At 62.0% G+C, this 26,245-nt stretch overlaps 10 protein-coding genes across 10 annotated transcripts; all 10 read right to left on the bottom strand.

Annotated features, from left to right (window-relative positions):
* Nucleotides 1–6,258: 6,258 nt before the first annotated feature.
* LSCM1_06956 (uncharacterized protein) lies at nt 6,259–6,597 on the bottom strand (the record flags this gene model as incomplete). Its single annotated transcript, XM_067324353.1, has 1 exon — nt 6,259–6,597. The coding sequence occupies one exon, from the start codon at nt 6,595–6,597 to the stop codon at nt 6,259–6,261; it is 339 nt and encodes a 112-aa protein (XP_067180024.1).
* Nucleotides 6,598–7,579: 982 nt separating this feature from the next.
* Nucleotides 7,580–7,918, bottom strand: LSCM1_06957 (uncharacterized protein; the record flags this gene model as incomplete). Its single annotated transcript, XM_067324354.1, has 1 exon — nt 7,580–7,918. The coding sequence occupies one exon, from the start codon at nt 7,916–7,918 to the stop codon at nt 7,580–7,582; it is 339 nt and encodes a 112-aa protein (XP_067180025.1).
* A 983-nt stretch (nt 7,919–8,901) lies between these two features.
* Nucleotides 8,902–9,240, bottom strand: LSCM1_06958 (uncharacterized protein; the record flags this gene model as incomplete). The annotated part of the gene is made up of 1 exon (XM_067324355.1): nt 8,902–9,240. The coding sequence occupies one exon, from the start codon at nt 9,238–9,240 to the stop codon at nt 8,902–8,904; it is 339 nt and encodes a 112-aa protein (XP_067180026.1).
* A 983-nt stretch (nt 9,241–10,223) lies between these two features.
* LSCM1_06959 (uncharacterized protein) lies at nt 10,224–10,562 on the bottom strand (the record flags this gene model as incomplete). Its single annotated transcript, XM_067324356.1, has 1 exon — nt 10,224–10,562. One exon carries the CDS (start codon nt 10,560–10,562, stop codon nt 10,224–10,226), a length of 339 nt encoding a protein of 112 aa, XP_067180027.1.
* A 1,044-nt stretch (nt 10,563–11,606) lies between these two features.
* LSCM1_06960 (uncharacterized protein) lies at nt 11,607–13,988 on the bottom strand (the record flags this gene model as incomplete). The annotated part of the gene is made up of 1 exon (XM_067324357.1): nt 11,607–13,988. One exon carries the CDS (start codon nt 13,986–13,988, stop codon nt 11,607–11,609), a length of 2,382 nt encoding a protein of 793 aa, XP_067180028.1.
* A 1,214-nt stretch (nt 13,989–15,202) lies between these two features.
* Nucleotides 15,203–16,624, bottom strand: LSCM1_06961 (uncharacterized protein; the record flags this gene model as incomplete). The annotated part of the gene is made up of 1 exon (XM_067324358.1): nt 15,203–16,624. The coding sequence occupies one exon, from the start codon at nt 16,622–16,624 to the stop codon at nt 15,203–15,205; it is 1,422 nt and encodes a 473-aa protein (XP_067180029.1).
* Nucleotides 16,625–18,487: 1,863 nt separating this feature from the next.
* LSCM1_06962 (uncharacterized protein) lies at nt 18,488–19,990 on the bottom strand (the record flags this gene model as incomplete). The annotated part of the gene is made up of 1 exon (XM_067324359.1): nt 18,488–19,990. One exon carries the CDS (start codon nt 19,988–19,990, stop codon nt 18,488–18,490), a length of 1,503 nt encoding a protein of 500 aa, XP_067180030.1.
* Nucleotides 19,991–20,875: 885 nt separating this feature from the next.
* LSCM1_06963 (uncharacterized protein) lies at nt 20,876–21,391 on the bottom strand (the record flags this gene model as incomplete). The annotated part of the gene is made up of 1 exon (XM_067324360.1): nt 20,876–21,391. The coding sequence occupies one exon, from the start codon at nt 21,389–21,391 to the stop codon at nt 20,876–20,878; it is 516 nt and encodes a 171-aa protein (XP_067180031.1).
* Nucleotides 21,392–22,051: 660 nt separating this feature from the next.
* Nucleotides 22,052–23,251, bottom strand: LSCM1_06964 (uncharacterized protein; the record flags this gene model as incomplete). The annotated part of the gene is made up of 1 exon (XM_067324361.1): nt 22,052–23,251. One exon carries the CDS (start codon nt 23,249–23,251, stop codon nt 22,052–22,054), a length of 1,200 nt encoding a protein of 399 aa, XP_067180032.1.
* Nucleotides 23,252–24,232: 981 nt separating this feature from the next.
* On the bottom strand, nt 24,233–25,675 carry LSCM1_06965 (uncharacterized protein; the record flags this gene model as incomplete). Its single annotated transcript, XM_067324362.1, has 1 exon — nt 24,233–25,675. The coding sequence occupies one exon, from the start codon at nt 25,673–25,675 to the stop codon at nt 24,233–24,235; it is 1,443 nt and encodes a 480-aa protein (XP_067180033.1).
* Nucleotides 25,676–26,245: the final 570 nt, after the last annotated feature.

Here is a 26,245-nt window from a genome sequence, read left to right on the forward strand (position 1 = left end):
GGTCGAAGCTGGTGGACGTGATAATGACAGCCATGTGGCGCAGCATCTCGCGCAGCCGCGTGATGGGGTCAACGTTCTGCAACGAGGTGATGGCAGACTGCTGAAGATCGATGATGAGAATGTCAGCGACCCCGACGAGGCCCACGATATCCTCGAAGGTGAACGCCGTCAGTACCGCGTGGTGCCGCTCCCACAGGAAGGAGGAGAGCATAATGCGGTGTGCCGGCATTTCCTCGGCGAGGCAGGTGGTGTAGCTGAAGGTCGGTTGCCCAGGCAAGCTAGTGGCGACCCCGTTCACTGACAAGTTCGACAGGCCACTGCCCTCGCCTGCAGGGGTGTTTGCGAACGACATACTTCCGGTGGCCTTGCCGTGGTCAGCCACCGAGAGGCTTGCACTAGGCCCTCCTCCGACGGAAGCGGCGGCAGCCGAAGAGGCCAAGACTCCAACGCCGCTGCCCATCCCCACCAGCGACGCTGACGGACTGGCACCGGTGGAGTCGGCCAGGGTGCTCAGCGACTCTTCAATGGAGGCGTTCTCGGCATCTTGCTCGCTCGCCGGCATAAAGGGGATGAGAAAGGCAATGTTGGAGTCGTGCGGGTTGCAGAGCATGCGCAGCGTGCCACCTTGGTCCTCGACGGCGCGCTGCACGCGCCGCAGCTTGCGTTGCACGCGAGGCCGCAGGGTGCTTCTTAGTACCATCGACTCCTCCGCGTCGCTGTCGCCGTCATCATCGCTGTTGTCGCCCTCGCCGAGGTCCATGCTCGTGGTGGTGCCCAAGTCGCCGGGCCGACTCACGGGCGACTCGAGGAGCTTCGCAATGGCCCTCGGCATGCCATCGCCGGTCAGATTGAAGTTGACAACGAGGAATTCGAGTCCATTTTTTTCCTTGACCGTGATCATGATCGTCACGACGCTGCTGCCAGGTTGGCTGTAAGTTACGCACAGCTTCATCGCGTAGCGCAGGCACTCTGGCAGCAAGCCGGCGTCGAGGTAGGCGCGCTCGGACGGAAGCCCTTCGAAGCGCTGCCGCACCGAAATGCCGCGGCTCACGCACTCGCCGCCAAAGTCCATGAGGACGCGCCCCATCATCTGCCGGATGTTGACCACACGCAGGCGCTCCGTCGACACAGTCATCGCGCGGTAGGTGGACTCGAAATTGTTCAGCGTTTCCGCAATGCACTCCAGCCGCTCCTCGAACGTCTGTGTGCCGTCCGCCAAAATGGCGCGGATTTGACCAGAGAGCCACTGCGGCTGCTCCAACATCTTCTGTGGCCCCTCCCTCACCTCCTCGCCAAAGCCCAGCACCACCTCCGCTGCGTTGACGCCGGCCGACACGACAGGCGGGACAAAGGTGAGCCGAATGGTCGTCTTCGTGAGGCCGTCGCTGCGGGCGAGTGTGAGGTGGATCGACTTGGTGTTCGGCCGCTGCAAAAATGCCTCCACCTCGCCCGCATAGCTGCGCGCGGTGCTGATGACTCTATACATGGACTGCTGCTCCCGCTCCGAGAGGAGGAAGGAGTAAATGCTCTGCCCCACCACCTCCGCCGCCGTGTAGCTCGTCAGCTTCTCCAAGACGGAGCACCAGTGGATGATGAGTCCATCCTCGCGCAGGGCCAGCACGGCCACGTCCTTTCCTGTGATCGGCGCAAAGGGAAAGCGGAGCAGCGCCGTTTGTAGCGGGGCCGAGTCCCACGTCGGCTGCCTGTGCTGCCCATGCGCGGCGGCACCGTCCCTGGCAGTCGCACTTCCGTCGACAGCGGCACCAACGGGATGTGCTTTGCCGGCAGTATCATATTTGCCGTGAAGTAGCGAAAGCGGCGCACTCAGCAATACCTCTCCACGCGGATCCGTGACTCCGATGGCCGCCGACTGATCCCGCGAGGCGACGCGGCGATGCTTGCGTGATAGCTCGATGCGGTGGAGCTCGCTGCGCACGCTCTCGTCTGCCACCTCCGCCACGTAATACTTCTCGTACGTGGAGGAGGTGGCGACGAACTCTTTCAGGCGGTCTTGTATAGGCCCGAGAATGAGCTCGAAATGCTCGCGACTGATGTACGCTGTCCGAACCTCGCGCGACGTCGCCACAACGTCTGCCACGGTGAGATGGTGGAAGAGGAACTCGAGCTCGCCGACGACGTCTCCGCTGCGCAGGCGCACCACCTCCACCCGGCGGCCGCGGTTCCGCCCCACCACCTTCACCTCGCCTTCGATAAGGAAGTGCATGTGGTTGCCAGGCGAGCCGAAGCGGATGATTGCTTCGCCACGCTTGTAGACCCGCGTCTCGAGCGCCTCGGCGATCTTCATCCGCTCAAAGTCCGGCAGGCACCGCAGGAAAGGCACGTTCATCGTCAGTTTCTCAAACTTGCACCGCTTCTGTAGTGAGCTCGCCATCACAGCGCGGTGGTAGCTCGCCTCGTCCAGCGTGTAGAGGACGCACCGCGTAACACACCGAACCGTTGCGGCGCACAAGGCTTGCTTGTACATGAGCTCCAGCTCGCCAAAGGTTCCTCCCGGCTGCAGAGGGCCGAGCGACTTGCCGTTCTTGATTGCTTCGCATGTGCCCTCGCCGACGAGGTAAAGTTTCTCTGTCGTGGCTTGGCCCTGCTCCAAAATGGCCGCGCCAGCGGGATGCACTTCTTTGTCCATCGCCTTCAGGACGCTCTCGAGGACGTCCGCCTCAAGAGAGGAGAAGCTGTGGCAGCGGCGCAGGAGTCGGCGCAGCTGCTGTTCCTCCGCCGCGCTCTTTGGCACGATTCGTAGCGGGGGCAGCTCCGCTGCCGGCGCATCACCGCTCATCATCTCCGTCGGCGGCATACAAGGAGCCGCCGATACTGCGAGACGCCGACCCTCTCTTCGGACCGCACTCGGAAGCGTCGGCGATTCGTGCAGCAGAGGATCGTCGCGCAGTGTCGCGGTCGCTTCGGTGAGCTGAGAGGCGCTCGCGTCCATGACCGTCGACAGGAGTTCATGGTGCTGCTTGGACGGCAACCGTTCCTCTTCTTGGATGCCGAGAGATGAGCGCGAGTTGAGTGAAGTATCCATTGGGCCGCCGAGGCCACACGTGGATCTGTTGCAGAGGCCGACCTCCTCCGACGGCTGCGTCGACGATGGGGAATCTTGCGTGCTCGGCGACGTCATCCGCCGCCGCGAGTGCAGAAATGAGAGGCCGGCGAGCGCCTCGAGACTGTTGACGTCTCGACGCGACGCTAGACTGGAGCGCCGGCGGTGCGTCAAGCTCATCGAGGCCGCCGTGCACTGCGACGCATTCGTGTACGATGCTGCGTCGCGCGATGACCCCGTCCACGTGGTTGCGCTGACATCTACTGGCTCGTCGGCCGCTTCCTGCGCCTCCAACGCGCGCGCGACAAGCATCAGAGTTTCCTCCGTATCCACGTCGCGAAGCATGTGAATGATGTGCTCCTTGAGGATGCTGTTGGTTTCCGCAGGCTTCAACAGGCTCGTGAACTCCGCCAGCGCCATGGAGCCGTTGGTGAGAAACGGCCCCCCCTCTTCCGGCTTTTCATCGCCGCCGTCGGCGTCGTTGCCAGCGCGCAAGTGCGGCGTGGCGATAGCCGGGGGCACCGCGACGCTCGGGGGCGCAACAGGCGGGCCCCTTGCTCCCGTCGGCGACGACGTTAAAGCACTAGTAGTGCTTGCCGCTGACGCCGTGGGCGCCGGGGCGGTCCGCATGCCCGCGGAAAGCGGCGCGAGAGGGGGCAGAGGCGCAGAGGCTGCATTGCTCCGGCTTGTATGTGTCTCTTCCTGTTCGAGAGATGACCCCTCCGGAGGCGTCACGGGAGGCACGCCGGCTGCATCACAGCCAGCACTCCTACTCGTCTCATCCATCACTTGCTGCTGTTCGTGAGCGAGACGCTGCCTTGCAGGGTCCATCGCTCCGCTTTTTTCTGTGCCTATTCAGCGTCTGCTCTACGCCGACCGTAGAGGAGGAGGGAGAGGGAGGGGGAGAGACACCCCCGTCCAACTGTCGGTGAGATGGACACCGATGGTCAGAGAGGAAAGACGAAGTGAGCACAACAGAGGCCGTCCGCCTTCGCTGATTGGCAACAGAAGTGCGCTGCCGGGACACACACACACACACGTACACAAATATGAGATCAGCGCCGATGGGCAACGCGGCAAAGATGCACGCGCCAGAGAAGAGGCGAATAAAAAAACGAAGGGAGATGAGGGGCGCTCACCCATGGGCCCAAAGCAAAGGGCTTCGCGCAGTGCAGACACGGAGAGCGTTGAAGACACGCGCCCCGAGAGAGAGGGGAAGGGGGGAGGGAGAGAAGGGAGGGGCTGGGGTTGCTTTCAGCCACAGAGACAGAGGAAAGCGGGGCGAGGTGTGTTGGTGTGGAGTGGAAGTGAATCAAGTGTGGCGGCTGTCACGGGGGGTGGAGCGCGACTGTGTTGCCCTGCTAATTTCCCAAGCGCACACACGCGCGATCGACGCGCGACAGGGTGCGGTGAAGATACCAAGTCGGCAGAGGAGTCGTCGTCTGTCGTCTTCTCCGTGTGCGTGTGGGTGTATGTTCGAGAGAGACAGACAGGGCGAAACAGAGGCGTGCGGCCCCCCTTTCGTCTCTCTCTGACCCTTTTAAAGCCGCGCAAGTGAGGTGCGTCGAGGAGGTTTGAGGTTCCGTCGGTGCGGAGGGCGTGAGGAACACACGTACGCATGTGCGCGCATACTTAAAGAGAATGGAGAGGGAGAGGGGCAGAGTGAGACAGTCAGGCGTGAGATGGCGGACCTGACAGTGTGTGTGTGTGGCGGATGCTCTCAGGGGTACACACGGACGGGCAACTGCAGCTCTGCCGCGCTTCTAGCACACACATTCACACCCACATGCTGACTCACAGGCACAATCAGCCACATCCACTGATGTGGTGCGTGATGGCGACATGCAGCCTTGCTCCTTCCTTTCTATGGCTGCGCGAGCGTGAGAATGTTGGGAGACTGTGAGCGCGCCATCGGCGAGGTTAGTCAGAAGCGCAGGTATGCGTGTATGCTTGTGGGCCTGCGCCTATTCGCCGGCTACTGGAGAGGCCAATTCGGATGCTGTTCGTTACCGCATGAAGGTTTAGCGAGCCGTTGGGCTCTCTGCCGACGCTTCTCACTGCGATCCTCTGCCCCTCCATCGTGTAATGCGGGCCGAGGGGTGGTGGTGGTGCGCATGTGTCGCAGCAGACGCGATACCGTGTGTGAGAGGCTGCGCAACTTGCTGATCACACGCGGGCAAACAGACTGTGCCGGCGCATGCACATGAGGAGATGTAAAGGGAGACGTCGATGAGCGCGGATGGGAGGACAGTAAAGGCAGGGTGTGGGAGGAGGAGAGGGGAGGGGTCATGCGAGCATTCTGGGCCGGTATCGTACGGTGACAGAGGGGGGGCGCCCTCCCCACTCCCCTCACACCGCCATTGCTCTGGCTTCGAGATGGAGAGAGAAAGGGGAGGGCGGCGCTAAAAAGAATAAGAAGCGGGCGCGGTGAAGAGTGCACCCTTCCCTTACCCTGGAGCGTGCTGTGTCACGAGCTCGCACACCTCCCTGTTTGCACTCTCGCTGAGGGCTGTCACACCACCACGACCGCCGCCACCGCCACAACAGAGGCCAGGGGAGGGGGAGAGAGAGAGGCACCAGCACTCAGGCGACGCAGAGCACAGATGTGTGCTGGCGCCACTTCGATGTCCGCCGCACGAACTCTTTTCTGTTTCCTTTTTTTCGATTTAGAATTTGTATCTGTTTCGCAAGTCGATGACGCGCGCATCCGTCCGCAGGCCACAACGCTACCTAATCACGAGCGCAGCACGTGCCGTGTTGCGTTCGAGAGGAGGTAAGTCCCGTACAGACATGCCTCTGCGCGTACGCGTGCATGCGACTTGATGGTAAGCACAAATGGAACGGTGAAACAAAGACGAAAATAAAAAATGATCAAAGGAAGAGCGCACACGCACACGCACACGCACAGCACACACAGAGTGAGTGAGTCTAAGAGGGAAGACACACGTGTGATCCGCTCCCTTCGCTCCCTTCCGCCTCTTTTCTGTGCGCGCGTGCCTCACGTATTGCTTTCCTGAAACCCCCCAGTCCATCTCAGAGCCTTCTCCACCCACGCGCTCCCTCCGCGCCCTTTCGCCTTCGACATCCACAGCGTGCCGGGCAACTGCTCGGCAGCTGCGAACGCTGAGGGGAAAGAGAGAGAGAGGGAGGCGACCGCAGTGACACACCTCACAACCTGCGAGGCGTGCGGAGAGCGCTTAGTCGAAGAGGCCAAAGCCCATGTCGTCGTCGGCCTCCTCCTCGGGCTCCTCCTTCTTCGAAGCGGCGGCGGCAGCTGGGGCCGCAGCACCCGCAGCGGGAGCAACGCCGCCAGCAGCCGCACCGGAGCCGGCCGCCGGCATCGCGCTCATCTTGGCGGCGCCTTCCGCCATCAGCGTGGCCACGTCACGGCCAGCAACGCTCTCCATCACGAAGGCAAGGGTGTCCTTGTCGACATCAATGTGGACGGCCTTGCAGATGGCCTCCACGTCCGCCTGCGACGGGGACGGCCTGCTCAGGGAGGCCAGAGCGTAGGCGGCGAGGCACACGGTGGACATGGCGGAGAGTGCGTAGCTGAGGATAAGTGAGCGGAAAGCTGCCGCCAACGTTAAGGAGATGAGCAGCAAGTGAACATAGTGTGTGTGTGTGTGCGCGCAAGAAATGGGCGGTGCCGGGGCGGGGGTGCATAACAGAAGAGAGAGAGGGAGAGGGAGGGAAAGGGAGAGAGAGGGTTCGTCTAAGGGCCCGCAGAAGCGCCGAGGCGTATGTGCATGACCAACCAAACATATGCGTCCTCAATCTGACAAGGGCGGAGGCCCGGCGGCGAAGGGGGTGAGATCGAGAGAAGGCACTGCCTTGACCCAATCAGCGGGCCATCCGAAAGCGCACCGGGAGACGCGGAATACAGGAAGCGCAGGGGTGCCCGCGCATCTGACCCCGTCTTCCTCCTCCGTCAGTACCACCCACGCCCCCTCGAAGGCAGTTCGCGGCTCTCTTACATCTTTGCTCGACTCGTCGCCACCTTAGCACACCGTGAAGGGCAGACAGCCTCGAGCAACGCGCTCATCCCCAGATCTTTGGACACATCCGTTTCGCAGCAGCTCGCCATTTTCCTGCCTCAGGCGTTGGCGCATGGACGCATGCGTCAGTGATAGTCGTGCGCGGAGGGAGGACAGTGCGGCCACACCCCTTCCGCGACGCACTCGTCGCCACTGTCCCTCTCCCCGCATCGGCGTCATCCTCGTTCCGGATGGCGCCCTCGACAGCACCGCGGCGCAGTCGCTCTGCTGTCTATGTCTTTCGAACAGTTACGAACTTCACCGCTAATATATATAAATATATATAACACAAGCAGCGAGGCATCAGCACCCCTACACGCATGCAGTCCTTGTGCGCTGCCGCCGTGCACCGGAAGAGAGAGGGAGGAAGGGACAGAGTAACCTGACGCGCACGCGCTCCCTCACCATCGTCAATGCCAAAAGGGGCGATTGCAAAGATTTCCGCTTTCCTCACGCATGCATACAGACGTGCGGAGAGCGCTTAGTCGAAGAGGCCAAAGCCCATGTCGTCGTCGGCCTCCTCCTCGGGCTCCTCCTTCTTCGAAGCGGCGGCGGCAGCTGGGGCCGCAGCACCCGCAGCGGGAGCAACGCCGCCAGCAGCCGCACCGGAGCCGGCCGCCGGCATCGCGCTCATCTTGGCGGCGCCTTCCGCCATCAGCGTGGCCACGTCACGGCCAGCAACGCTCTCCATCACGAAGGCAAGGGTGTCCTTGTCGACATCAATGTGGACGGCCTTGCAGATGGCCTCCACGTCCGCCTGCGACGGGGACGGCCTGCTCAGGGAGGCCAGAGCGTAGGCGGCGAGGCACACGGTGGACATGGCGGAGAGTGCGTAGCTGAGGATAAGTGAGCGGAAAGCTGCCGCCAACGTTAAGGAGATGAGCAGCAAGTGAACATAGTGTGTGTGTGTGTGCGCGCAAGAAATGGGCGGTGCCGGGGCGGGGGTGCATAACAGAAGAGAGAGAGGGAGAGGGAGGGAAAGGGAGAGAGAGGGTTCGTCTAAGGGCCCGCAGAAGCGCCGAGGCGTATGTGCATGACCAACCAAACATATGCGTCCTCAATCTGACAAGGGCGGAGGCCCGGCGGCGAAGGGGGTGAGATCGAGAGAAGGCACTGCCTTGACCCAATCAGCGGGCCATCCGAAAGCGCACCGGGAGACGCGGAATACAGGAAGCGCAGGGGTGCCCGCGCATCTGACCCCGTCTTCCTCCTCCGTCAGTACCACCCACGCCCCCTCGAAGGCAGTTCGCGGCTCTCTTACATCTTTGCTCGACTCGTCGCCACCTTAGCACACCGTGAAGGGCAGACAGCCTCGAGCAACGCGCTCATCCCCCAGATCTTTGGACACATCCGTTTCGCAGCAGCTCGCCATTTTCCTGCCTCAGGCGTTGGCGCATGGACGCATGCGTCAGTGATAGTCGTGCGCGGAGGGAGGACAGTGCGGCCACACCCCTTCCGCGACGCACTCGTCGCCACTGTCCCTCTCCCCGCATCGGCGTCATCCTCGTTCCGGATGGCGCCCTCGACAGCACCGCGGCGCAGTCGCTCTGCTGTCTATGTCTTTCGAACAGTTACGAACTTCACCGCTAATATATATAAATATATATAACACAAGCAGCGAGGCATCAGCACCCCTACACGCATGCAGTCCTTGTGCGCTGCCGCCGTGCACCGGAAGAGAGAGGGAGGAAGGGACAGAGTAACCTGACGCGCACGCGCTCCCTCACCATCGTCAATGCCAAAAGGGGCGATTGCAAAGATTTCCGCTTTCCTCACGCATGCATACAGACGTGCGGAGAGCGCTTAGTCGAAGAGGCCAAAGCCCATGTCGTCGTCGGCCTCCTCCTCGGGCTCCTCCTTCTTCGAAGCGGCGGCGGCAGCTGGGGCCGCAGCACCCGCAGCGGGAGCAACGCCGCCAGCAGCCGCACCGGAGCCGGCCGCCGGCATCGCGCTCATCTTGGCGGCGCCTTCCGCCATCAGCGTGGCCACGTCACGGCCAGCAACGCTCTCCATCACGAAGGCAAGGGTGTCCTTGTCGACATCAATGTGGACGGCCTTGCAGATGGCCTCCACGTCCGCCTGCGACGGGGACGGCCTGCTCAGGGAGGCCAGAGCGTAGGCGGCGAGGCACACGGTGGACATGGCGGAGAGTGCGTAGCTGAGGATAAGTGAGCGGAAAGCTGCCGCCAACGTTAAGGAGATGAGCAGCAAGTGAACATAGTGTGTGTGTGTGTGCGCGCAAGAAATGGGCGGTGCCGGGGCGGGGGTGCATAACAGAAGAGAGAGAGGGAGAGGGAGGGAAAGGGAGAGAGAGGGTTCGTCTAAGGGCCCGCAGAAGCGCCGAGGCGTATGTGCATGACCAACCAAACATATGCGTCCTCAATCTGACAAGGGCGGAGGCCCGGCGGCGAAGGGGGTGAGATCGAGAGAAGGCACTGCCTTGACCCAATCAGCGGGCCATCCGAAAGCGCACCGGGAGACGCGGAATACAGGAAGCGCAGGGGTGCCCGCGCATCTGACCCCGTCTTCCTCCTCCGTCAGTACCACCCACGCCCCCTCGAAGGCAGTTCGCGGCTCTCTTACATCTTTGCTCGACTCGTCGCCACCTTAGCACACCGTGAAGGGCAGACAGCCTCGAGCAACGCGCTCATCCCCCAGATCTTTGGACACATCCGTTTCGCAGCAGCTCGCCATTTTCCTGCCTCAGGCGTTGGCGCATGGACGCATGCGTCAGTGATAGTCGTGCGCGGAGGGAGGACAGTGCGGCCACACCCCTTCCGCGACGCACTCGTCGCCACTGTCCCTCTCCCCGCATCGGCGTCATCCTCGTTCCGGATGGCGCCCTCGACAGCACCGCGGCGCAGTCGCTCTGCTGTCTATGTCTTTCGAACAGTTACGAACTTCACCGCTAATATATATAAATATATATAACACAAGCAGCGAGGCATCAGCACCCCTACACGCATGCAGTCCTTGTGCGCTGCCGCCGTGCACCGGAAGAGAGAGGGAGGAAGGGACAGAGTAACCTGACGCGCACGCGCTCCCTCACCATCGTCAATGCCAAAAGGGGCGATTGCAAAGATTTCCGCTTTCCTCACGCATGCATACAGACGTGCGGAGAGCGCTTAGTCGAAGAGGCCAAAGCCCATGTCGTCGTCGGCCTCCTCCTCGGGCTCCTCCTTCTTCGAAGCGGCGGCGGCAGCTGGGGCCGCAGCACCCGCAGCGGGAGCAACGCCGCCAGCAGCCGCACCGGAGCCGGCCGCCGGCATCGCGCTCATCTTGGCGGCGCCTTCCGCCATCAGCGTGGCCACGTCACGGCCAGCAACGCTCTCCATCACGAAGGCAAGGGTGTCCTTGTCGACATCAATGTGGACGGCCTTGCAGATGGCCTCCACGTCCGCCTGCGACGGGGACGGCCTGCTCAGGGAGGCCAGAGCGTAGGCGGCGAGGCACACGGTGGACATGGCGGAGAGGCGGGACGCAACTCGAGTAAGCGTATGTGTTTAAGACGGCAAGGCAAACAAAAAAGGCTCGCGCGATCGAGGGTGAGCCGCACGGGAGCATACATTGCCGAGGAGCGGATGTGATGGGACGGTGGTGACCACGTGCGCCGATGAATGCGCCGAAGGGCCATCAGGAGAGGACACACGGGATGAGACAACGACGATGCAACAGGCGAGGGGCGGGGTGAGGTGAAGCGAAAAATCGAGATGGAGGGCGGCAAAGCAGAGTTGGCAGAGAACTCTGCGAGAGTGTAGCAGCTGCGTGATGCGCATGAGGCGTGGACTGGCCACTACGTCCGCGGTCCCCTCCTCCCTCCTCTAAGTATCCACCTTCGCTGCATGAGGAGAGAGGGGAGAGGGGTGGGGGCTGAGCGAGGAAGGAGGGAGGCAGCGACACGGGCTGCGAGGCGGCGGGCCGATACCGCGGCGCCATTATGCGCAGCGGCGGCTTCCCGCACCCCTCCCCCTCTCACGCCCCTCATTGACGATTTCAGTCACGCGGTGTACACAAAGCAAACGGTGGCAATCACAGCGAGTTCGTGACCGTGGCCGCCGCCGCCGCCGTCGTCGTCAGGGTGCGTGAGAGAGAGGGGCAGAGAGAGAGGGGCGATGGACACCTCACTTTCAGTCAGCCGTTCTACTCGAAAAGCCTTTCGACGGCGACGGTCTTCCGGTCGGGAGGCGACAGGAAAGGCGGGGCTGAGCGCATCGAGCACGCGAGGGCGACACGAAGGGGAAGAGGAAGATGACGTAAGGGGTGAGAGAATGCCCAGAGATGTGCTGTGTGCGCCGCGTAAAGCCGTGAAGAGACAACGGCACAACCGACATAGCAGACTGCCGCGCGGCAGCCGAGAGCAGCAACATGAGCGCACGAGACGCACCACGGCCACAGCAACAAAAAGGGGTGTGCACCGTCTGGGGCCGATCATGACGGGCGTTGCCGTTATCGGGAGGGGGAGGGGGGCTTCCCCGATGCCCTCCATCCTCTGCGACACCTCCGCTGCACTATTCCACTCCGGCCAACACAGTTGGCGGGGTGCTGAGAAAGTACTCCACCAGTGCGATAGCGTCATCGCTCTCCTGCTGAAGCTGCTGTCGCACCTGCTGGTCAACACCGCCGCCCTGCTGCAGCCGAGCCGGTATCGCACCCTGCGCATCGGCGCGGCGGACAATCAATACAGTGCTGAAGATGTGCGCCAAGAAGCTCGCGTCAAGCTCGTTGTCACAGCAATGCGCTGGACGCAGCAAATAGTTCAGCAAGGCCACGACGTAAAGCCACACGTTCGCGTGCATCGTTGGCAGCTGGCGCAGGAATTGCAGCGGGGCCTTGCCCTTGGCACGTCCCGCAGCGAGGGCAGCGGAGTACAGTGCATACGGCACGACTGGCTCCACCAGATTCTTGAGAAATGCTATGAGACACTCCGCGGCACAATGCACGTCTGTATCCACGGGCAGCGGCGCGTTCTTCGTGTCCAGCAGCTTCATGATACGGCAGCATGCCTCCTTGTCAGCCGAGCCGGTGAAGAGGCCCGGCTCGCGTGGGTGCTGCGCAATGACGTGCGCGAGGTACCACAGCTCCTTCGGCACGTGCGGCCTCACCTGACGCACCACTTGCTCAAAGTCTGCCGTCTCCGCGTACGCCTCCACGCACGGCCGGTCTTGTAGGAGGGCGATGTTGTCCAATCCGTTGCCGAATACGCTCGGGCTCAGCACACACTGGCACTCCACGGCTTGCACAGGACCGTTGCGGCAGCAGAACAGCAGGACAGAGCTGAGCTCGACACAGCTACGGCCCTGATACGGGCGCCAGGTGGCCAGCCACAGCATGCAGCGCGGGTCGATGGCCGTCTCGATGGTGACATCCTGCGACTCGCTAGGCAGAATCGCGAGCTCCTGTGGGGTGACGCGCAGCCAGGTGCCCTCCGAGTGATCCCCCTCGCGCTGCCGCACGACCCGCACGACAGCGACACAGTCGCCTTTGTTCTCCACCGTCACGGTTTCCTGCGTCCCACAGTGGTGGAAGCTCTGGGACCGAAAGTCTATCCTCGATCCGTTCAGCGAAATCTTTGCACTGGACGCCTGCGATAGGCCGAGAGTGGCGGCCTTTTCCCGCAGCGACGACATCACCTGCGCTTTTTGCGTCGGCACCTCCACCCGCACAGGGAGCCACGCGAGTGCCTGCACAGGCTTGTGGTCGCTGCTGCGCACCTCCATGAGGGCAGAGAGGCGCTCCAGTCGAATGCGGGACTCCATCGACTTGCGGCGCGACCACACACATATGCGGTCTGTGTAGCTAGGAATGCGGCGCTTCTCGCTGGTGTCGTAGACGTCGGTGCCGATGTCGAAGCGGTAGGTGGGCACGTGCGTTGGCGTGAAGCTCATGAACTGCTGCCACGGCGTGTGCGGGTTCCTCATTTCGCTGGTCAGCTGGTCATACTGCAGCAGCTCGCTAAACTGTCCAGCCATCGCCAGACGCACGGCGGCCTCATATGGGAGCTTGAGGCGATAGTTCAGGTCTCCAGCGACGATGACGATGTCGTGGTCACGGGGGTGGAGCTCGAGGAGAGCGGACTCGTCGATGGGCGCGTTGGCGCTCGCGTTCAGGTGCCTCTCAGCGCGACGGGCAGCGTTGAAGTCCATATTCGTGAGAATGGTGTTGATGTCCTCGTTACGCTTGCTGACGTTGAGGTGCCCTGCGGCCAAATGGGCGGTGATGACGCAGAGGGAGGTGCGGTGCAGCACAAGGTGGAACCCAACGGCACCTTTGTTGCCCATGGAGCCCAGCGCACCGGTGGCCACCGTCGCGACGCTGAACTCTGACACGGCCGACAGTAGCGGCCGACGGATGAACATGCAGAGAAGCAGACCGACCAGCTGCTTGGGAGGAAACGCATAATACGGAGAGGCTCCTGCGCTACCAGACGAGGAAGCCGCGGTCCTGTTGCTACTGTCGGCGCCGATGGCCGCGTTCAGCCCCGCCACCCACGGCGCGGCGGCCTCCGTCTCCTGCTTGAAGAGCGCTGTCGCACTCATGTCCACCTCCTGCATGCCGACCACGATCAAGTCTGTTGGGCGCACTGGTGAGCCGTCAGCGCTGCCACTGCCGCTGGTGAGACAGGCGAGGCTGGTTAGCGGTAGTACAGGCTTCTTGCACCCAACATTGAAGGTGGTCACGCACACGCTTAGGTCCTCCACCGTTGTGTAGCTGGCCTCGTAGTACCCAATTTCTTGCTGCACCCACTCCTCCGCGGCCGCCGCGGAATCGGCGGCGGCGGCAGAGGCGCTCGAGTTCGGCACGAGAAAGCTGCCTGGCGTGCACCGACGGAAGATGTCGTCGACGGTCTTCCACTCCGCGTTTGGGAAGGCACGTGGGAGGCCGGGGAACATGCTTGCTTGTGCTCCTGAGGTCGAGAGAAGTGAGGAGTGTGCGTGTGTGTGTGTGTGTCTAAAGGCGAAGGCAGCGACCGTGTGTGTCTGTGTATTTATGTGTGTGAGGATTGGGAGGAGGGGGACGGTGCCGGTGATTTTGTCTTGCCGCTCCCCCTCTTCGAGTCCCTTCGTGTGGTTGCGCACCTTCGCAGGCGTGGAACAGCGAAACAGAGGCGGCAGCAAAATCGTGAGAGGCCGAAAAAAGACTATCAGAGACGGGGGGAGGGGGGAGAGAGAGGGTGAGGTGGTGGTAGGTGGTGTGTCACTGCTCGTCGCAGTGGGCCTGAAGAAGAAAGAGAGGGGCGGGGAGGTGGTGAGATGTTTCACGACCGTTGAGCGTGTGCGCCCCCCCTCCATGCGGCCGCACTCCCTTCCCTTTGCGCATCCCTTACCCCCACGGCTGCGCCTGCGTGGACTCAGCTGCCGTAGCGACAGCTGCGCTTTCTCATCGCATGGGTGAAAGAAAAACGTACGCGTGACGAGGGGCATAATGGGCGCACCCGCACAAGTCAGTGCGTGTGCGTGTGACAGACGACAATGCGCGAGGTGTTTCCACTGCCGTCGAGGCTCAGCGTAGGTGGCAGAGAGAGGTGTATGTCTCTCTCTGTGTGTGCATATACGTGCAAGGATAGCCCACGCGCGCGCACACACACACACCGCACATCTGCAGATAAAAACAGCAAGCCCCCAAGGTAGAAACGAGAGGGAGACTGACGGCGGAGGTAGGCGGCCTCCCTGCACTCGTTCGCACTCACCGTACCCCCCAGAGGGCCAGCTGCTACCGCATCACGTCACCACTGGTGCCACAAGGCCAGACAGCTTTTCCTCCCCGCGGGTCTCTCTCTTCCGCGAATTCGGCAGCAGCTAGGACGAGGGAGCGGCGGTGAGGAGAAGGCTGCAGCAGCACCAGAAGAGATGGGGGAGGGGAGACAGCGACAAGGTAAGGAGGAACCGGGTGATGGGTAGGAAGGGAGAGAGTGGGGGGCGCGTCAGTCGCCCCCTCGCCTTCCCCTTTCACCCACCGCACCTCTATTGATGAGTAGTCGGCAGGCGTCATCCTGACACATTTCCAGTCACCATGAGCGTGATGGTGTAGATAGACAGAAACACATACACACACACACATCCGCACGCAATGCATGCGCGAATTCACTCAAGCCGACAGCAGTCCGCTACACCGCCGCTGAGGTCGTCTTCTTTTTCCTGGCGGCCGGCGCCGTGGGCCGGTACCAGGCGTTGCCTTCCGCATCAACCGTGTGCCAGCTTGGCGCCGGGCCATTGTGAGGGTGCAGGGTTACCACGCGGCATGCATCTCTGCCACTGGTGGCACCATCACACTCGCCACCGCCCCCGAAGGCGTTTGTGATGAGATCTAGCTGAGCGGGGGTGAGCGAGCTTGGGAAGAGGACGTCGATGCGGACGTACAGCTTTCCCTTCTTCAGATGCGCCACACCGGTAGCAGCGCTGCTGTCTCGACTCGTTGCATTCGCCGCAGCCGCCTCGGCACTTTTGCGCTGCTTCACCGGCATGCCCTCGTTGTCCACTACAAAGACGTGCTGTGAGTCGAACAAAAAATGGGGCACACCGCCTTCCCGAAGCGGCAGCGCCAGTCGCACAGCACGGCCGTCGAGCAGCTCGATAGAGATCGAGAAGGCTTCGTGGAAGAGGCACCAGATGGGTATGCGACAGTTCAGCAGGAGCAGATCCGTGCTGTTCAGGCGGCGGTAGTGCGGATGCGGCAGCTGCTCAATGACGACGAGGATGTCTCCGGCGGCGTCGAAGCCGGGCAGTTCATCACCCTGACCGACAAAGTTCAACGCGTCGCTGTCCTCCGTGCCTGGCGCAATCGTTACTGTTATCGTCGTCGTCTCTACGACAACGCCGCGGGGGAGGGCGTCGGAATGGCGGGTGCCAGACAACTGGGCGCGCTGGTGTGCATCGTAGACCGGGCCGCACCGCGTACATGGGGACTGGATCGGAAGCTTGCCGAGACCCTCGCAACGGTCGCAGCGGCACTGCTGGTACGTCATGAAGCCGCCAACGTGAAGCGCTTTAGAGACCACCTTGCTTCCTTTGCACTGCGAGCACACCGGGCTGGGCCGGCCATCCGACGTGCCATAACCGCGGCAAGAGGGACAGAGACGCCGCCGGTGCACCTCCATCACCTTTGCCGTCCCGCAGTAGAGTTCCTCGAGGGAGCACTGCAGCTCGAACAATATGAAGGACGGCTTCGCTGGCCGCTGCTGACGCGACGCGCCCGCCCCGCCACCGGCAGCAAAGCCAAAGAACGAAGAGAATACTTCCATAGGGTCCATTCTCGAGCCGAAGCCGCCCCCGGTGAAGGCGCCGCTGCCACGTGCCGCGCCGTCCGGCCCGCTTCGGCCGAACGTGTCATACTGCTGGCGCCGGCCTGCGTCGCGGAGGACCTCGTAGGCCTCGGCCACCTTCTTAAACTTCTCCGCCGCCACCGGGTCACCGTTGTTCTTGTCGGGGTGGTATTGAAGTGCTTTGCTGCGGTAGGCGGAGCGGATCTGCTGCTCTGTGGCGTCTGGCGAGATACCCAGCTCGTCGTAGAGCCCCGTTTCCTTCACCATGGCTCTGCGTAAGAGACGGCGACGTAACCGACAGGGCGGGTGGGTGAGAGAGAGAGAGGGAGGGAAAGGGGGTGCGCAGAGACAGCGCCGAGGCGATGCGAGAGTAGAGGGCAAGGGCGGAGCCCCTCCAACCAGTGCGTTGCTCAGGATGCACACCCAAATGAGCCGTAGAGGGTGGAGGAGGGCTGAGGAGGGAGAGGAAGAGGGGGGAGGAGAGGGTGAGCGATTGGTCATGCCCATATGTGCACGCTCAGGAAAGCTGGGGTGGAGAAGAGCATCGAAAACGAAGGGAGGAAGGGGCTGCCGCGCACAGCTCTACAGAGCCGGTGCCACCCAACGCGGATGGCCGACATCCCGCTACGCCAGGACAGGCGGTGACACAAAGGAGCAGTGGGATGTACGCGTATACACGCACGCAGACGCACACACGCACGCGTATCTATAAATAAATAAATAAATAAATATATATATTATATCGGTGCCATGACGGCGAAGGATAAGGTGAAGTACGCTTCTTTATTACCCCCTTTTTTTGTTCCATAGTGTCCACCTCACCGCCAACGGGCCAGTGAAACGCGAAGAAACACCCGCGCACCGTCGCACCTCCTACGTGATTGCTGCGCCGCAACTGCACTCTCGTCACCAAGGGCGAGCCTCTCCGCCACTGACTTGGGCCATCCCGCTAACTGGCTTTCCTTTGGCGTGCATCCCTGGATCCACGCGGGTCACTTCCACGGTGGTGCTCGAGGGCACAGGCAGTAGGCCACGTGGCTGAGGTAGTAGTGGTGGTGGTGGTGGGGCGGCGGGTCTTGGCGCATGCCCGTCGAATCTGACGAAGGAGTCGGCCAGCTTCCGCACAGGGCCATGAGAGACCCTGCGCTCTGCCTGCTTGCCTCACCTCGATATGATTTTCTGCAAAAGCAGCAGCCGGCAGTGCGTGTGCACGGCGCGCCCAATTTGTGGAGCATGGGGCCCCGTCTTCAGGACGACGCTGCTGTATTCCACACCCGGTTCCGTGGGCGCCACGAGAGGGTCTGTGCGTGGATGGCATGCCCCGCGTGCGCCATCAGAGGTGGGACGCTTGCCGCGAGCCCCTGAGCAGTGATAGCCATTCCGCCTTCTGATGCTGTACCTCTGTGATAGGAGGGGGAGGGGGCTGCCGCGACGTGTTCTCTACACTCGGCACGAGGGGGGGAGGGGGAAGCGCGAAGGAGAGGAGGTGATGTGCCCCGCCAACACACACATATACACACACGCACAAATGCGCCAAAGCAACGATACAAGCGGTAGGCGACCTCCGTTCAGAATGGCGCAGAGGGGCACGAGATGAAAACGGCAGCGCACACGGAGGGTGGCCTACACATTACCTGAGACCGTACGACATCCACCGCGAAATACGCTCGGAGATGGTCACAGAGGGGCGATTTGAGCGAAAAAAGAGAAGAAGGCGGAGGGAGGGGGAAGAGTGGCGAGAGAAACCGTGAGCCGAAACGTGCGGCAATGACGGCGAAGGTACCTGCCAAAGCACGCGCAAACAAAGACAATACGGTGAAAGTGAAAACGAACGCCTCATGGCACGGTCGACAGAGACATACAAAAAGCAGAAGGGAGAGGGAGAGAGACAGAAGAGCTCAGGCCGAGCTTCGCGAGTGCGTAGGCGGGGGAAGCGGCGAGGGGGTACGCCAGCTATTGTCAACCACCCCCGCTCATACTCGCAGACATCAACTCACACACCCACTCGCACACACATACACACACACACATGCGCACATACCGACACACGCACGAGGCTGCTGACATCTTCAACTGGAGTCTGCAGTGCTCGCCGCTGGTGATCTCGTCAACTCTGCGCTGACCAGCAGCTTAATGGCGCTCGCGGAGTGTCTGTGTCATGATGCTCAGAACAGTGCCGATCGTGCCACCGACGAGGATGGAGATGCCCATCAGCGTACCGGCAACGAAGCGCTTGCCGTCATTGTCGATGCCCCGCGACTGCGGGCCCAGCACTAGCGCCATCGAGCCCACGTAGCCGTTCGAGAAGCCGAAGATGACCTCCATCACGTAGCCGAACGCCTCGCTCGGGATGTAGTGGTACGAGTGCAGTAGCAGCAGCGGCACGAAGATGACGCGCGCAAAGGACGCGGCCACGATGATCCAGCGCTGCCCATACGTCCGCGGCCACATGAACTTCAGCGACGGAGAGAAGCGGCCAAGCACATCGAACACGTTGAAGATGAACACAGCGATCGTCGCAAACCACTTCGAGTTGGGGAACATTCCAACAGCGATGCCGGGGAAGAGGAACAGCGTGATGAGGAAGTCAAAGGCGCAGGCGACGAACATCCACCTGATGCACCACAGCGTGCTGAAGACGGAGGTGGCCAGGAGGATCTCGTTGCTCGTCGGGCTCTCCACCTCGCTCGGCCACGCGTCCGTTCCCACCGCGCCCTGGCAGTCGTCGAGATCATCATGCTCCTCAGCTGGGTCCTCTGTCTTGGCTGTCACCTGCACCTTGCCCATGGCTGGCTCCTCCACCGCAGAGGGGTTACCACCCTTCTTGCCCTCGAGCGGGCGCTCGTCAGAGTGGCGGCACCCCCCCGCCGTCAGAGTGCCGGCGTCCACTTTGCTCTTCGAAGCGCCGAGATCGCCGAAGTGGTCCTGGGCAAAGCTGTTGAAGCGCAGCAGGAGCAGCGCAACGAAGGTCAAAGCCTGGATGCCAACATCGAGGCCGTAGTAGATCTTCGACTGCTTCCTCACGCCCTCGTACGTGTCGGGCAGCGCAGACTTCACCATGATCTGCAGCAGCGACGTCAGGACGCCAGACATGCCGACACCTCCCATCATCGTCGACGTGAAGCTCGAGGGGAAGGCGCCGAACATGCCGTACGTCGTGGACTCGAAGATACTCTTGCCAAAGCCACCAATGAAGGAGGCGCAGCAGATCGTCGCCACGGCGCCGTTTTCGCTCGTACCATGCGCAGGCACGACCATCAGCACCATGATCTCTACGATCAGGATGATGAGGCCGCCAAGCAATCGCACCTTCATCGGAATGCGGCGGAACGAGCTGAGCAGCGTCAGCGGCTCCATGACCAGGCTCGTCACGATACTGATGAGGTTGTAGTAGGTCATGACGTTGTTCCAGAAGTTTGTGTTCAGCGGAACCGCGTCTGGTTGCCGCATGGCGTAGCGGTAGTACGTCGTGATATATCCCGGCGCGGAGAAGACAGCGTTGATAGGCATCATCATGGACACACCGCACATGAACGCGACGACGTACACATAGAACTCGCTCGCGGTCATCTGGTACCACTTGCGCATCGGGCCCTGTGGCTGGTAATCAGGTGCAACCTCACGGCGCGCCATGGCGGGCTATTGTAATCGAATGAAGTATGCCTGCAACTGGGGTAGAGACGGGTGCGTCCGGGTGGGCGGGGGATCGAGAAGAGGTGTGCGGGAGTAACGGAACGCCTTACAGAAAGCAGAAGGTGAAGGAGGCCCGGTGCTATGAGAGGCTGAGGACGTCAAGGGGAGGAGGCGTTGCGCGTTTGGAGGGGTGTAGCCGTAGAGGCGGTGGAGTTGATGATGGAGATGTGCCGTCGTGGAGGGTGAAGAAGCCGATGGGAGATGGCAGCCGCGGTGGGGGAGTGGGGCGGAGGGGGGAGCGATACGAGGGACGCAGAGGGGGTAAAAGGGGAGTGGGTACGGATCCGTGTTCGGCAGTGGACACGCACACATCTGGTGGGCTGCCGTTTTTGTTTGGGATGTACGCAACCCTCTCTGTAAGTCCGCGCTGGCCACCAAAGGTGGCGCCGAACGTGTGCGGATGTGTATGGGTTACGCATCGCGACGAGGCACCGCTGTGGGAGGGGGGTAGGAGGCCGTCCCGCGGCTGATGTCATGTGTGCGGTGTATTGAGCTTTTCGTTGGCACAGACATTAGGAGCGAAGGCAGAGCGGCTGCACGAGAGAGAGAGCAGAGGGCAGAGGGCGCGGGGCAGGAAAGAGGCACACATGGGAGATGGAGGAGGAGCGCCGAAGTGTGCACTCCCCGTGCGGCGGCCGCCCCCAACCCCCTCTCCTCCTTAGCACGAGCAGGCGCAGGTACGGGTGCTGATCTCTCTTCTGCCGCCCGTGGTACGTTGAATGTACGGCAGCACCGTCACGCACCCACACATCTTATCGCAACTCCCCGCGCGGCTCTCTTTGGACCCCTCCATTCCATTCCGCTGCAGATTTCCCCCGCTCTGAGTCACTCGGAAGTAGCGGTCACGGCTGCTGCGCTGGCGGGCTTCAGATAGCCTTCCTCTACAATAGCGGGCACCTCGATCGACAGCCACGGCCCAAGTCCAAGAGCGAGGACATGGCTGATGCCGAAGTACGGTACATTGCGTGCCCACAACGGGAAGAAGTGCGTTGTCATGCAGATTTTACCGCCCCTGTACATTTTCACGGTCTTGCCCTCCAACGCCGGCAGCGCTATCTCCGGCGGTGCCTGCGGGTACGTGACTGGGATGTCGAAGTTCATTTCGAACTCGTACTTTTCGTTGCGGTAAAACGTCCAGCAGGTGCCGTACCAGCGCGTCCCCTGAGGATTGCTCTCCAGCTGAAACCAATGCGTGTCGCTCGCTTTGTTATGCTCCACATAGGCGATGAGAGAGGCGTATTCCTCTTTGAGCCGCGCCGTCCACTTGTCGCCGTCTCGGGGGCCAGCCTTCGTCTTCAGCAGTGGAATGCGCGAGACGCTCTCCCGCACTGCTGGCTCCATCCGTCGTCGCTTCTCGCCGCCGTTCAAGGTGAGGAGCCGCGGTGATAGTCGTCTCAGCACTTCTGTTGAGAAGGCGAAAGAAAATGTTTTGGTGAACGGTGACCACCGACACGAAGAGCTCACGCACACAGAGACAAGCGAACAAGCAGGCAGACAGAGTGTAAAATATTTTTGCGAGAGCAGATGTGTGGGTGTGCGAGTGAAGAAAGGGGAGGGGAGAAGAGGGGGGCAGGGCCGCTCTTACCAAGAGTAGAGCGCATGGCGAAGAGGGAAAAAGGGCGCGAGGATGGAGAGTGGAATGCCACAGATGAAGCGAGGCGAGGGAGGAAGGGGGGCCTCGCAGCATGAGAGGCCGATAGATGCATGATGGGAGGGATGGTCGCTACTCCCTATTGAAGGGCCGAGCAACGACATCGCCCCCCCCTCCTCAGACAATGTCTGCAGCATACAAGCCTTTGGTGGCGCGCGCGTCGGATGCACCTGCGGTGCTCTTCTGTTTTGGGACGCGCCCTCTGTGGGAGGCGGCCTGCCTCTCCTCCCTCCTCCACATTTTCCTCCTCAGGCACCCCCGCAGGGGCACCCCTGACAGAGATAGAGACTTGCCCACTTCCATTCACAACCACCGAGGAGGGTCTGGGGTGGGGCCTGCGAAGCCGCTCGCTATTCTTTGCGGCGCGAGGCATGGTCATTCAGGCTGGGATTAAGCTCCCAGTCACGCTGGGTGACGCCCTGCTTCGCAGCTTGAAACAGCTTCTCCAGCCGCGCCACCTCCTTGGTCTCCCGCCGCTGCTGCTCCCGCCGCTCCTCCGACTCCGCCCGGAACATGCCCCGTGTTTTTACGACGTGCTCGTCAACGGCATCGTGCTCGACAATCGAGATGAGGTCGAACGGCAAAAAGCCGTAGCGGAAGAGTGCGCTCGCCCGGTCAAGCGCAAAGTTGTAGTGCCGACACAGCTCTTGCCCCGGCAACACCTCGCGCAGCGTGAAGAGAGTGATGGCCCCCTCGCCATTGAGTACGGGCGAGGGACCGATGCGAGTGGCGCAGTTTGGACGGTTACTGTGATTGACGAGGTCCAAGTAGGGCACCAGGGCCAACTCCGCCGGTTCCGGTATTTTCCTCAGCCGTCGCCATCGACGCTTGAGTCGCCTGAGAAAGAGCTTGTCGCTGTAGTAGTCGGCCGGTGGCACATGCTCAGCCCTCGCCAGTACCAGCCGCGTGATGCGCTGGAAGTGCTCAAGCTTAAAGGGCGGGTTGACGGCATTGTGGATGGCCGTGAGGGCAATGTGATATTTTTTCGTCATCTCTTCGTAGCTCGTGCGCTGCCACGAGTCGAGGGCCATGCCGTACATGCCAAACACAAACTCTGCGTTGAAGTCTTCGTCGTCCAGCATGCGAGCGTACGGCGTGGCGCCGGAGCGCAGCAGGTCCGTCATGCGACTCAGCTCCACGGCTGAGCTGGCGCGCGTGATGTTGGGTATCGCAGCAATCATGGCGCTCATATGCAGCCCCAGGTAGAACTGTGGGGCCATCATGCGAAACTCATCATCCGCGATGGCGTCGCGCACCTGCGCCAGCGTCACGTGCGGTAGCGCATTCGGCTTGGTCGCGATGCTCGACACGGTTAAGAGTCTAGAAAGAGGAATGGTGGCGAGTGGCGCGTTGGCCGGCAGCGGGGCGCTGCGGGAGTGCGATAGAAACACGCCGCGATGCTGCGATGAGCGAGTGCCGATAAAGGTCTCCTCGTGCAGATGCGCGCCGAAGAACGTCTTACAGCAGTGAAAGAAATCGCCAGGGAGTGACGAGGAGGGCCCGTAGAGCACCTTGCCGAAGCAGCGCGAGATGCCGGTGCGCCGCAGCATTGGCTCTAGAGCAGGAGGAGGGAGGAGAAGGAGGGGGTGGGGTGAGGCAGGTATACTTGATGGGGGTCAGGTGAGGAGAGGGGCGCTCCGTCCCCAAGAGGCCGACTCAATCCACGAGTCGTGCAGTACGCAGAAGCTGATAGAGGTTTGTATGGAGGCGTGAAAGAGCAGAGAGAAAAAGGGGATAGGGGACGGGTCTCCGTGCACGCCTCCCTTCCTGCCAGCCTACCTCTGCGTCTTCGCCTCAGTAGTGGTTGTGAGAAGCTATTGCGGTCATAGGAGAGCGGTGCGACGACACGGCCGAGTTACACGATTTCCTTTGCTATTGGTGTCGGTGGTGGCCGAGGACGAGTGGGGAGGGGGCGTGGGGACCTGAGCCGAAACACGGAGGAACGCAGCACGAGACAGGCGCGACGCAGACGCCAAAGAGGGAGAGGGTAAGCCATCTGACGAAAGGGAAGAGAGAGAGAGAGAGACAGGCAAGGCAGACGGGGTAAGGCGATCTCACTCCCTCCATCCTTCCCCTTCCACACACGTGCCGTGGCCACCGCATTTTGTCCGCGGGCGAGAAGACGTCGAGGAGGACAGAGAATGGGAAGAGGGCAGGCGGAGTACCCGACACAATGCGTTACGGCCCTTGAATGGATAAGGACGACGACGGAGAAAAGCAGTGCTTGGCGGGGCGTCAACGATGCAGCGTCGACACACGCGCCGCGCTTCCGTTCTGAGAGGCGAGCGAGCGAGGGAGGGAGAGGGCATAGGAGTGGTGGTGTTATGGCGCTGCCCCCCGCCCTCCCCTCTTTAATCGACCCTGACAGCTCCCCTCTCAGCGCCCCGACGCGCTCCCCCCACCCCTCGAGTCTGGAGCTAGGCCTCGAAGCGGCTGCCTGCGGGGCGAGACCGGTTGGGCTTTCGCTGTTCGCAGAAGGGTGTGCAGAGGACGGTGAGGGGCGGCCTTGTAAGCTGACCTTCGCCCCCGCTTCAGGGCTTGCACGTTGCCTCGTACGTCCCAAATGCCTCTAGCGTCGGTAGCCTCTTCTTCACGAGGCCTGCCTGCACCATTTTATCAAGAGCGCTTGGCTGGGTGGAATACAGGTCGCGCAGGTCACGGGCCATGGGGCGGTAGGAGTACTGCATAGGCGGTGGCACCACGTCGCCGGCCTTCGCGATCGCGCTCTGCTGCAGCTTCCGCCGCTCGAGGCCGAAGGAGAGCCAGACAGGCTCGGCACGCACCATGTACTCGCAGAGACGCGTCTCAACAATAGCCACCACAAGCCCCTTCAGGCACAGCTCGCCGAGGGTGATGATGTGCGGCGGGAACGTAAAGCCAGCCGGGTGCTCCTGCTCGGGCAACAGCAGCCACCGCAACTGCCCGAGGAGCTGACGCACAAAGGCTGTCTTGCGCGAGAAGGCTTCCTCCTCTGACTTCTCCTGCAGCTTAGCGGCCCGTGCAGCTCGCAGCTGCGCCAGCCGATTCACAGAGCCGCTGCCGCCGCCTGTGGTTCCTGCAGCGTCCGCCGCGCCGTCGGAGGCGACGGCAGACGCCGACGACGAGGCTGCCGACAAGGATGCGAGCAGGTCATTTTGGTAGCCGCGCGACGCGGAGGAGCTTGTCGCGACGCCACCCAGCCCCATCGCAGCCGGCGAGCTGGGCCCGTACTGCTCCCGCAGCGCCACCTTGTCGAGCGTGTACATCCCGCACATGTCGTACACCGTCTCCATATTGTAACTACACGACATAAAATCAAGCAGGTTCGAGTAGTCCTGTATGAGGCCGTTTGGAAAGAGCCGCAGAAACGGTCCCATCAGGCATTCATGGAGGACCAGCGCTCCTTGATGGTCGAGCCCGCGCAGCCCGCCCATCATGCGGCTAAGATATGTGTCACGACTGCTACCGAAGTGCACCATGCCCGCCTCTTCCAGTTTGACGAGGATCGCATACAGCTCTGTGCGACCCTCTCTGTCCATCTTGGAGAAGAGCGCGTGATACGGCTCCAGACTCTCGACTCCGAGGTGTGCCATGAATGTCGACAGCACTGCCTCCGGGTTCCATCGACGTGGCCATTCGGCCAGCTGCGAATAGTGCAAGTCCAGCAGCGCGTGGTCCTTGCGGCTCTGGTGGTCTATCCAACGCGACACCGGCTCGTTGCACAGCTCGCACCACTGTGGGTTGCGAAAGACCCAGTTGCGCTTGTCGATTTGGCCGTGCATCATCGAGTAGACCGGAACGCTGCCGCCCTCGGTCGGGTACGGAGGCGCAAGAAAGTTCGCTCTCAAAGCGGCTGTGGTGTCAGACGCGGTAACGCGTGCATTGGAGGGCATGCAGGTGGAAGCGGCCCGCAACGTCGGCGTTGTCGCGGTGGCAGCGGCGGCGGCGCGGCGGATGGGCGACCGTCTCATCAGGGGCGTACATGACGAGGGCATCCGGCCTCTGCAGGGGGGGGGGCGATGAAAGAGGGGATTGAGGAAGGGCCCGCCCGCCCTTCCGCAGGTGAGTCGGGTGGTGTGTGTGTGCCTTGGAGGGGGAGGCCTTGATGTCACCACCTGCCGTGTGGGATGGGCGTGGAGGTATAGGGAGGGACTCAGTGGGTGCCGCAGTGGACTGATGAATGGGTCGCCTCCCCTTTCCCCAAGGCGCTATGCTTTTTTTTTGCTTGTGCGTGCCGTGTGTGTTGGGCAGGGGAAGGGAGAGAGGGGAGGCCCATTGGCAAGATGCGAGGGAGGAGAGACGGTGGTGGTCGCGGCCTAGGGTGTGCCACCGCCACCGCGCACGACAAGATGCACGGTGGCAGGAAGGGAAGGATAGGTCGGGGGGACCCGGCAGTAACCGACACCGCCCTCATTGCCTACTCCCCTTTTTTTCCAAATACAACCATCCTCTGAGAAGACTGTTCCAAGGCGGCCACAGTGTCCCTACTTTGCGTGTGTGTGTGTGGGGCTGGCGTGCAAACATCGGCGCCAGCGGCGCACATCACACGCTCGTGGCGTGCGTGC

This window comes from Leishmania martiniquensis, chromosome 15 (assembly GCF_017916325.1).
Source record: "Leishmania martiniquensis isolate LSCM1 chromosome 15, whole genome shotgun sequence".
NCBI lineage: Eukaryota > Euglenozoa > Kinetoplastea > Trypanosomatida > Trypanosomatidae > Leishmania > Leishmania martiniquensis.